The sequence below is a fragment of the Eublepharis macularius genome, chromosome 11 (genome assembly GCF_028583425.1).
Source record: "Eublepharis macularius isolate TG4126 chromosome 11, MPM_Emac_v1.0, whole genome shotgun sequence".
NCBI lineage: Eukaryota > Metazoa > Chordata > Lepidosauria > Squamata > Eublepharidae > Eublepharis > Eublepharis macularius.
This window is the reverse complement of record NC_072800.1, coordinates 26414763-26426353: the sequence shown is the minus strand read 5'-3', so window position 1 is coordinate 26426353 and position 11591 is coordinate 26414763. Positions and strand designations below refer to the sequence as shown.

Sequence of the window (11591 nt, the reverse complement as noted above, 5' to 3'; positions counted from 1 at the left end):
TACATTTTGGAAATAACATGTTCGTCATTTGTACAGAGCTCTTTTTCAAACTGTCTTTTCATAATCAAAGCCCCATAATTTTTTATCTGCTTTGAACCTTTCTAGAAGTTCAGCATAGAAAAACTGCTAGAGAATTCTAGTAAGTCTCCATAAGTCAACCATCCCTATTTTGTAGTCATCTCCCTTCTATAAAATGCTTCCTGTGTTGAAATCCAAAGCAGCGTCTTCTGTGATAACCTCTGTTTTTCCAAATTCTCCAGATGGCTCTCCTAATATAATGCTTTTTGAAGTCGGCATTGACCTTTACTTTATCATACCACAAATAAGCATGCCGTCCAAATCTCAAGTCATGACCTTCCAATGTTCAGAGCCTGTCGTTTCTCAGGAGCATCCATTCCTTCATCCACATTAGACATGCGGCAGCATAATACACCTTCAAGTCCGGTAAACCTAGGCCGTCTCTCCTTCGCATCTTATAAAATGTTATTTTTAAGTCTTAGGAAAACCCCATGTTAAAGACAAATGCTGGTATGCCACTACCTTTAGTGCTGTTAAAAGTCCTTCACTTTTAAAAAATCAACTACTGCTGCAGCCTTTCTTGTTTGAACAAAAGAATTCCCATGATAGTCTTCCTCTCTTTATTTTAAAAGATGAACTGGAGTATCCCTTTCACTTTATTACATGGGGTTTTGTTACTGGGACAAGTGAGAGAATAAACCTGAAAAGGCTGTTGTGCTGATGCAGTTATTTTTGTCTTCAGTACTACAAGCATTAAACATAGGTTTTGAACTGCCATTGTAAAGGCTTATGGGGAAGTAAGTTCTTCATTAGCAAATGGAGTTTAAGAGTAAGCAAACAGTGAATTCAAAAGATAAGCTACATTTAATTTTACAGAGATTATAAGAAGCCATAAGTATGTTGTCCTACCGACTTTGCTGAAACAACAGCTGTGGCTCTTTCTAAAGTGCAAGAGAGCTCGAAATAAACAGTTGCTGCCAGTCGCCTGGCCTGGGGCAGCCTTTATGCTCTTCTGAAGTATTTTCCTAGAGCCAATCAAGTGACTGCATCACAGATTCTTTGCAGATGGCTGAAGTTCTGCGCCTCACAGATGAAAGCAGGGTGAACGCTGTCTGAAATTAGGCATTTTAGCAGAGGATTGCCAACGTTGCTTGCTCCAGGGATGGGGTGGCATGGAGGTCAGCCAGACAGTATCCACATGCCATAGTGAGAGACTTGGTTTTACACTCCTCAGAGTAGTGCGTACATAAATAGTCTATATTGAAGCCTTTCCAGTGGGAGTAGTGGGTGAGGCATGAGAAACAATATTCTGTTTGTGCCTGATCTAATAGTTATACATAACAAATAACAAATTTGATAACTTAACAAATATTAAATAATTGTTCTGTAAGTGAGTTTTCTAACTTCATGTGTCTTTATCTTAGCAACAGAAGAATCTTGAAGGATACGTGGGGTTTGCAAATCTCCCCAATCAAGTTTACAGAAAGTCTGTGAAGAGAGGGTTTGAATTCACACTCATGGTAGTAGGTAAGTTTTATATTGTGGTTTTTCAGAAGTCCATTCAGCTGGTGGCTCGCTGCCTTCTCTGAACAGAATGTATTGTAAATTATGTACGTATGTTAATTTTTCTTACTTGTTGCACAATGATATCTGTAATAAAGGTGGAAACTATAGTCAGTTTCTGGCTTGCTCATATAATGACACTGCATTGCAGAAATTAAACTATCTTTATTAAAATCATGTTGGATTCTTGGGACTAGATCTCTCCTGTTTTATTGTTTATGTGGAATTTTCATCTGACTATGTTTAAGTTTTGAGAGCTTTAAAATTGGTCTTCAGAGCAAATCTGAATATTTTAAATAGCTATCTGCTCCCCTCATTAAGCCTTTCAAAAGACGGTAGATGCTCAGTAAACTTGCACTATTCTGATATTTGGTTAGAATGGGCCTTTGGGAGGGGGGGATTGTCACTCTTCCATGGGTGATAGGAGATGCAGTTGTCACATAGAGCGGGTATGGCTAGTGAAAGTTGTGTATAACCACTTTGCTAAACTTATTGCATGTCACCAACATTCCAAATTACAATACAAGTTACAAGTTCAGTAAGCAAAAGTTTCAGTATAAGGTAAAAAGTGAAAGACATAGGTGTAAAATATTTTGAATATAAATATACCCCAAACGGCATTGTTCTTCACTTGAGCAATAGACTTTTTTCTTCTTCACGAAGAATGAACTACCCTGCTGCTTTATAAAATAAAATATTTGAAGGTGTTAATGCGAGTATAATTAAAGGGTGGTGGCATGTTAGGTTAAATGACTAAGAATTACAAGTTCATCTGAACAACACATACTTCTATCAAGCTTTACAAGTCATAATTTTACCTTATTCTGTTCATACCTTTCAGTTTTAGTGGCCTCAGGGCAGGTCCTTCCCATTCATAGTCCCAGTGTTGTTGCTGAGGCATTGCTTTAGAAATTCCCCAATAGAGAAACTGCAGAAGAATGACCGACCTTGTAGACCATGATGCTCCTTATTGGGGTGAATGGTCATTTTTTTCTTGCCCAGAATGCACCACCTTTCTGATAGGTTACGTTGTCTTTGAATCTCACTCAACTTATTGGTAACTGTAGTCAGAGGGGGCCATTTGCTGAAAAGTATTAACTCAATCAGTTGACACTTCCATTTTATTTCAGGATAAGGATCAGTTATTTTCAAATGAGCACTGAGCTGTTGGTGCACGTTTCTCTTCCATGTGTATAGTGTTTTGTATAGTATATATGTGGCAGACAGGACAAGGATATATGCCCATCTTGGGAAGCTGCTTCCTCTCCTAAGCCAAGTAGGAGTAGTATATAATGTATAGTATATAACTTTTATCCATTTTGATATGTAATAGTCATGCAGTTGTTTTCTTTTTGTACATCAGTGTTCAGGATAATGTAGAAAAGATAAAAATAAACTGCAAAGTTTAAACAATGGCAGGCGAAGACATCAGTGTGTTTAAAAAAGAACTCTTGCCAGAGCACAGGATCCCATAGGTAAAATGTTCTTATGATAGAGTTAAGTGGGGTATCACTTCTGTGTAGGAGACTCAAAGGTGCACCAGGTGTGTACTGAACTAAATGTTTTAAGACTCGTTATAGTATAAACAAAATTTTCTACTGAAAAATACCAATGCCGGGGGAGGGGGAGTGTAAGAAGATTTAGGATCTGCTCCTAAAGGTGAAAATAATCTCATGAAAGCACTTGCAGCAGAGGCTGGGTTTGAAAGAATTTTGGGTTGTGTTAATGTCTGAAGAGCAGTGTCTCACTGTGACTTGTGATACTGCTGTCTTATGGGTGGCAAAAACAAAGATGAAAGCCACTGCTTTGTACAGAATAGGAAATTCAGAAGATTCTTTACAGAAACTTGTTCATTCTTAAACTTGACCCAAGCATTTTAACGCATACAGCAGATATGCAAGTATAATTGACTTGACAATATATAAAATGCTGGAGTTGAACATTGGTTGCTTTTTGAAGATTATTTTTATCCTGCTTTTATTCTGCAGAAAATAAATGTGGTGATCAAAATGAGTGTAAAATGAAAAAAGCAATTTTATATTCTTTGTGTAGTTGTACACTCTGATGTTAGATCTCCTAAACTCTCAGTTTGCTTACATGGCAGGTAAATCTGATGAAGAGTTAGTTGAAAGCGATCACGATTCACTACATAATGAATGCCTTTCTCTTCTTTAAACTTTGGGGAGCTGGGTAAACAATACTACAATCTGTATTGAGATGAGGCTAGCTGGCAGTTATAATTCATAGTAAGCACTTTATGCCCTGAAGTATCTTAAAGACCAAATGTAACATGAGTAAACATTATTTCGAGCACCTTAAAAGACTTTATGAACATATTACCAGAAATAAGAAATGGACAGCCCATTTATCCAAATTGGTGAAGAACTTTTAAAATAATTAATCTTCCATTGCACGTATCTTTTTATAAACCACAGTAACAAGGGGTTAGTGTTAACACTACTTTATAGTCAGTTTGATTCTGCCTGTGGTTATGTTCCCTGACTTGCTGGCACTTATCCATGGATGTAGTATTGAGAACAGAATTGTCAAGTATTTCTTTCCTTCTGCCAATTTTACTGTGCTGATTAGTTGCTTTTATGGCAGTGTTGCTTTTCTTCAAAACCCATTAATTTACATTCATTCAGAAATTGGAATGGTTTACTTGGCTTCTGGTTTCGCTGCTAAGGAATATGAACTTCCTGTATCTCCCTATGTAGTTAGAATTTTAAAAAAAGAGACAATCCAAGTTATGTGTGTAAGAAATTTGTATAGAGGCAAAATTAAAGCTATTTTGAGCTTTTTTATTTTTTTCTAGGAGTCAGGCTTTGTGCATGTGACCCATATATTACTAGCTTTTCACTCAGAGAGAACATTCTTGCCTTATCTTTTCCAATGATGCTTACTGTAGTGGAACCATATAGCCTGTCTGTATAACGCAGGTCTTACTGCCAGTATGCAAAATATGTTATTCAGAAGTTGAAAGTACTTCCACAGACATATAGTGTTACCAATTTTTCCCTCCCCCTACACCCAGCATTGCTCTAGAGGAGGTCCTACTCTTGGAGTGTGTGTGGGGGGGGAGATTTGAGAGGATACATTGAGATAGGCATTGGGAATAACTCTGATGCATACACTAAACATTATGTATAGCCTCTGGATCCAATAATTGTCTGGAATTTTTTCCTTTCCCCCTCTCCTCTTTACCTGCTCAAGTGATGGAATGAATGATAGCAGTTGTAGGAATTAACCGCACCTAAACCAATACTAGGCCATGTGTCTTGCATTGCCTGAGGAGTCCTGTAATCTGTTTTGTTGTTGACATTGCCACTGTTATATAGAGTGGAGCTAGACATAGAACTCATCATGCCCCTTCCCACCAGAGCTCAGAGGTAATTTGTCTGATTTGTGACCTCAGCTACCCACCAGTATGTTGTCACAAAATTAGATATGTACCTGTAGATTTCCATTCAAGGGGGTTACTGGAGAATGCATATTGAACTGGCCTGAAATTGGACATCTGCTAAGGGCTAAGTTATAGCAGAATACAGAGGGAAGGAATGCCTAAATATGTTATCATAGTGAGCATATTCACATACCTGTATTTCCATATGCATTTCCAAGGGATTATAAACATTCATGGTTAGCATAAACAGAAGTGGTTTCTCTGAATGTATGCATGAACTGAAGAATACCAGAAGATAGTCAGGAAATTTCTACTTATCCCACCCTGTCGTCATTGTTCCAAACTCAAGATCACTCATATGTGTATATATAATAATATACCAGTGTATGTCTTCCACTTTGTAGTTGAAGTTTTTGCTTTGATCCATTACCAAGCTTCCATCTTTGCCCAAAAACCTTTAGAAGATCATTTTTTTCTGTTGATAAAATAGAAAATCTATCAGTTCATCCTGTGATTTTTTATATCAACATACAGCATTTTATAAATGCACGGGCCATTCAAGGAGAGTGGAGGGGAAAACAGTTTTGAAACAGGATTTCACAGAAATCCACAGCAAGGTTGCTCTTCTGAAGCTCTTGACTCACACTATAATGGTACATTCCATGCAGTGACAGACCAGGGTTCATGTTGTGGTTCAAAGGTTATAGTTACAGTGGGCTATATCCATGTGACTCCACCTGTGGAATAGAACTTTTCCCACTGCTCCTGGATTCAGGAGACAACCCCCTCCCCCCCCAGAAGAGTAATGACTAGGGGGCCCTGCACTAGAAGGAAGGAATTAGTGAAATCCTCTCTCCTGCGATCGATATGCTCCTCTGCTACCAGCAAATGGCCACTGAATGCAATCCACTGTCAAGAAGCACTATATTGAATATGTTTTATATTTTTAAAAATGAAAGCATTAATACCCAAAAGATCAGGAACAACAAAGCAAAAAGCTCTCTTCCTTTTTTTTTAAAAAAAAGAGTCCCACCTGTATTTCAGGGGTCATGATTTTAGGTGATCCAAATGTAGAGGAGAACGGAAGGACAAAGAATGAATTGGAGTTTGCTGAGAGCCAGGTGTATGTGATGGAGGGTGTGGGAATGGGAGTCATGGGAAAATACGTAGACTACTTTAACTGTGTTGTGGTAATGAAGAATCATTGTCTGCAAATACCACCCAACCATGGTGCTTCCTATGCAATGAGTGGCTTGTTGAGTCCAGGATCTCTGTGCCTCTAGCCTGAGTTATGCGCCGCACAGTGATGAGTGAGGTGCCTCTTCTTTGCTGCGGAAGCATCAGTTTGACTTCTTGTCTTCTCTAGAAACAGTTTAGACAGATACTGTCTTCCGAACTGGAAGCCGAGAAAGGGGAGGGGGACATGCTTGGAAGCTGGACCAATTCCTACCATGGCTAAAGAAACTGGATTTTTTGTTTGCTTAATGTGTTCTTCAGAGAGGTGTATTAAGACTGTGTTTTTTTTTTTTAGACAAATGACTGTCAGTGACAATGTTCACTATCTTTGCTGAGTTTTATTAATGCTAAACAGCTAGGGGAATATTTCCTCCCATTCTTTACAGACCCATCTTAGAAGGTAATGATTAGTAGGTTTCACATTCCTCGTAGGGCTGCCATGCCCATTGTCTGAGGTTTGTATTGTCAGGAAGCTGCTGAGGCTATGAGCCACCATAGGCAGCGGTCCCACATGCTGCTGTGATGGCAGTCCCTTGCAGGTATTGGAGGCCCCCAGGTCACAACAATGAATGGGAAAATGGATTGTCCAGCATCTTTCCTTAGTGCTTTGACAATCATAGTTTTTCTAACAATATTTCAAACTGAACAGTTATCAATAACTGAAGAATTAAATCCACAGTTGTACAAGAAAATGAAATTATTAGTATAACTGAGGGTTATGGGTAATGGTACAATTCCGAAATGAAGCCCATCTAAGCATTAATGTCTTCCTTATTGCCCATGTATGGAAGGGGTGGGAGTGCTTTGAAGTAATCTTCCCTTAAACTGAAATTGGATAATAACTATGTTGCATTGTAGTAACCACAGCTACTAATTGAATTTCTGCACTTGCTAAGAACAGCCTTTTCCCAAATGCAAAGCAGAAAAAAATGGAGTGGCTTTATCTGGAAATTATCTTACAGGGTTCTACAGGGAACAGTTTTATCCCCCATGTTGTTCAACCTCTATGTAAATCCTTTGGGAGAAATAATTTGTAGCTGTGGAATTGCATGTCATCAGTATACAGATGACATCCAGCTTTATATCTCGTTATCCAAATCCTCTGGTGATGCAGTTGAAGTCGTGAGTCATTGCCTGACAGCTATGGTCAATTGGCTGAAAGCAAACAAAATTGAAACTGAACTCAGGCAAGACGGAAGTGATGCTGGCTGAGAAAGCAGAGACACTGAAGGACATTGTGCTCCTCACTTACAGTGGGGCTCAGCTGACTCTTACAGACTCAGTTAAGAGCCTAGGGCTGCTACTGGAAAAGCAAGTTAATGCAGTTGCAAATGATACCTTCTACAAACTCAGTTTAGTCTGGAAGACAGCACCCTACCTCGACTCAGCCAACCTGGCCAGCTGGGTCCATAGTATGGTAACATCAAAACTTGACTGCTGCAATGCATTCTGTGTAGGTCTCTCTTCAAAGTCAACTTGGAGACTTCAGTTGGTACAGAGTGCCACAACTTGATTATTATCAGGAGCGAGATGGAGCATCCATATTACTCTCGTTCTGCAGTCACTCCATTGGCTACCCATCAGCTACCAATCTCAGTTCAAGGTTTTGGCTATTACATACAAAGCCCTTCATGGCCTTGGTCCCTCATACATATGGGACCACCTCTTTCCCTGTGCTCTGCTATGGCAGCTTCATGCATCTGAACAGGATCTTCGCAGGTCCCACCCTGAAAATGGTCAAAATCAACAGCTGCCTGCACATACACATTCTCTGTGGTGACGCCCGCCTTGTGGAATAGATTGCCTGAAGAAGTGAGGAAATCTCCCTCTCTCCTGGCTTTCTGCATACTGGGCAAAAGAGAATTATTCAGGAGTGTTTTTTTCACAAATAATAAGGCTCTACTTTAAGGAAATGGTTCAGAGAGATGTTTTGATAAAGGGATAAAGACTGTAGTCTATAGAACGATGTATTGTCTTGTTGCTATAATTATATTCCTACTGAGCAGTTTCCATCTTGATTAATATGTCATGTCAGATTGCTGATGCCTTGCTTCAGCAGTGTATCAGATCTATCAGATTTTCTGCTCGATTTCAGTCTCTGCAGTCTATACATTATTATATTGTCTATTTGAATGTCTCAGGTGTTGATGTTCGATGTGTAATCTGCCTTGGGTCTCAGTGAGAAAGGCACACTATAAAGAACAATAACATTAGGACAACTAATACAATGTATGCTTTATAAATGAAGTGCAGTGAACAGAATAAGCTGTTTGTTATTATGACGGGTCCTGTAAAATTTAGTACATTAGGATTTTTTGAAAAAATTCAGACATGTGGCTGTAAAGAAAATGGCTTTTCTGATTCAAACTTTAGCCATGTTTAAAACTTTGATTCAGGAGGAAAGGCCTGAGAAAGTGTACTGAAGCTGCTAGCAAGCTCTGTAAACAACAGTCTTGGAGATAAGAGTGAGCTCGTTAGCAGAGCCTCCATAGTACAGCCTTGAGCTGACTAACATTCCTGAACATTAAGCAAATCTCATACATGTGGGAAAGAATCTGGGACCAAAGCTGCCGATTGGTTTCACTTCTGCCCACTCACGTGTTCACTCTAGCAACAGTGACATCAGTCTTTGGGGTCCTGATTGACTAACAGGCCTGAGCCAATTAGGTCCCTAAACCCATAAAATATGTTAGCAACATGGAGAAGTTTGAGTCAAGACGTCAAGTCAAGTCTTCTGTAGGATGGCTGTCCCTCTGCAACCATCTTTTTGTCTGCTGTTATGGATCTGAACAACTAAGGTCCTGTCTGTCTCTATGAAAGAGACTCTGTTATTTGCACTTGTGCCTAACTTGTGTTTTGCTTTCTGGAACTACTGGTATGTATAGTTAGAGCTTAAAAGCTAAAGTTTTCTTATTTTTATCCCCACTGTCTGTATTGTCTTTTGAATATCTTTGCACCTTAAAGAAAGAATTATATATTTTATCTTGTGTGGTTCTTGACACTGAACCCTCAAAAAGCTAAACTGGTGTTTTGACCCTTGAACCACCTACCAGGTAAATCTTTGTTCAGGAAATTCTGCTTGAAAGTCACCCTTGCAAGGTAGACCTTCTGTTTAGTTCTCTGACAGGCCTGGAGAGTTGTCCTTTTGCTCCTGGGCCTGGGGATAGACTAAAAGGATTAGTGGCAGCTATTGAGGCTAATGTGAGAGCAGTTTTGTAAAGTTCTGTTTAACGAAGACGCGGAGCTCTTTGCGTGTTCCCCCCCTGCCTTGGGTGGAAGCAACGGACCCCCTGCGCTCTTTGACAGTGTCAAACTACTGAACAAAAGGTAGTGTTAATGGCTAACTTTAAACTAACAAATTGATAACTAAGAGTACTTCTGTTCTGTGTAGTGTGTTGCTATCTGTGTTACAGTCACTTAATTTTAAGTATTGCATTTTGGTAAGTATGAGTCCCAGTACCACATTAAGTTCAAAGATCTTTCTTCCGGTGGGTATTCTAGTACAAGTCTTAACTGTTTTTGCTAGTAAATCAGGCCTTGGGAAGTTGTATAGAATCTGTAAAAGCATACAGAAAGTAACTGTGTAATTGTGGTGGAGTTACTCTTGCTCCATAATTAAGGAAGCATACTAGTTTAAAACAAAACATTAACAATTTGTGTAGCAAACATTTTGTTTGCACTTGCCAGGAGATTAAAAGCACAACCTTTCTTCTGAGGGTTTATTCTTGTAGCTGCAAAATAAATATTCAGATGCAAGCATGCTGTGAACCTTTGGCGACAGCAGCTGGAAAGTCTACAGAGCTATAGTAAGTCAAACTAACTTGTCTTATCAGTTTCACTGAACAGATACAGAGAATAGAAGCCAAAAGGGATACTGTGAGAAGATTACAGGTTTCTCCAGGTAAAGAATGAACATAATGAAGCAGTCTTAGGAATAAGTGGCACTTGAAATGGGAGGAAAAACAGCTGGAAGTAATTCCCAGATCCTTCTATTGCTTGACTGGGCTGGAATAAGAACCTTGTCAGCTGGAATTTGGCTCCACCAGTTTGCATTGCTGTTGGGAAATGTTTAGTGCAAATGGTGGTGATTAAGTCTGTGTGATTCCTGAAGCAATACTGATAACATGTCTGATTTTTCTTACCATAATAGTAAAATAGAGGGGGCTATGGAAGAGAGAACAGCATTAGAATTTGCTGACTAGCCGACTTGGTACTCTGACAACATGGTCCTGGTCTAGTTGGTCATGGTTAAGCCCCATTGAAACCAATAACACAAGTTATTCATAACTAATTCAAACCAGACTGGGGCATGTGAATCATTCTTTATGGCATCTGCTCTGTTTCAGGCATTCTGCTTCAGTTGTCATAAAAAATACTAGAGAAGTCATTTATACGGTCATCCTCAGCAATAAATATCAATATATCTCATACCCATCATGGCCCCATCTGTGGATCAGGGCCATAGAGACAGAAAGCAATTTCTTCTGCAGACTGGGGAAGGCAGGCTTGGAGAAAAATCTGGAAACTTAAGACAGGGAAAATGCCCCTCCCCAAAGATAAGCACAAATGCAGATAACACTCCAGTGTTCCTCCATTACCCACACTGCTGCTGATGCAGTAAGGCTGTGGGCAGGCAAGGGAGGAGGAATTGCAACCCCTCCCCCAGTGCCACTGTTACCAAGGGTGGTGAATGTGTGAGCAGCCGGTTGTGTGGGGCGAGTTGCAGCTTGTTAGTTTGTTGAGGGGCTGTAATGTGGTCAGGTGGGGAAGGAGCAGGTGTAATCATGCCATGAAACCATCAACATGCATCCTTCTCCCTGCTCCAGGCTACTGTGCTGCCATGTTGAACATGGAGGTGCTGCCCATTTCCTTGGAACCACTGCAGAGGGGAGGGGGAAGCTAATGGAATCCAAGGCTCGAGTCTCAAGGTGTGCAGTGTGTGTGTGTGGGGGGGTGGGTCTAGCCTGTTTTGCTGCCCAGTTGCTCATCCAGGCAGCCTGCTTGGCATGCCGGGTGCAGGGCTCCATTCTTGGGGAGTACCTTCAGCAACAGCCTTGTCTTATGGGGCGGGAAGGGCAGCTGCTACCTGCCGCCCAGTGACAGCCCACTCAGCACATGTTGCCATTGCTGGTCCCAGTGCTGCAGAGGAGTGTTGGGGGTGGGTGGGGTTCTGCCGCTCAGCTTGAACCTTCTGGATGTTCCAACTGCCCTCCTAAAACAAAAGGGCAGATGAGGGGGGAGGATGTCATGTCTCTGCAAAAGGAAGGTGGGGCAGGCCCTTTGCATTGACTGAACCCATATTTTAACCCCACCTTTCCTCCAAGTTGGAGCTCAGGGCTCCTAGATTTCTCTTGCCCATGTTAGCTTCACA

The 11591-nt window shown here is 40.4% G+C and overlaps 1 protein-coding gene across 2 annotated transcripts in view; it reads left to right on the top strand.

Annotated features, from left to right (window-relative positions):
• Positions 1-399: 399 nt before the first annotated feature.
• SEPTIN7 (septin 7) overlaps positions 400-11591 on the top strand; it is a 55794-nt gene continuing 44602 nt past the window's right edge. For both annotated transcript variants that reach the window (XM_054991309.1, XM_054991308.1), the window contains exons 1-2: positions 400-444; positions 1443-1545. In XM_054991309.1, coding sequence (XP_054847284.1) covers positions 415-444; positions 1443-1545 — 133 coding nt within the window. In that variant the 5' untranslated portion in view covers positions 400-414. The remainder of the gene's footprint in view (positions 445-1442; positions 1546-11591) is intronic.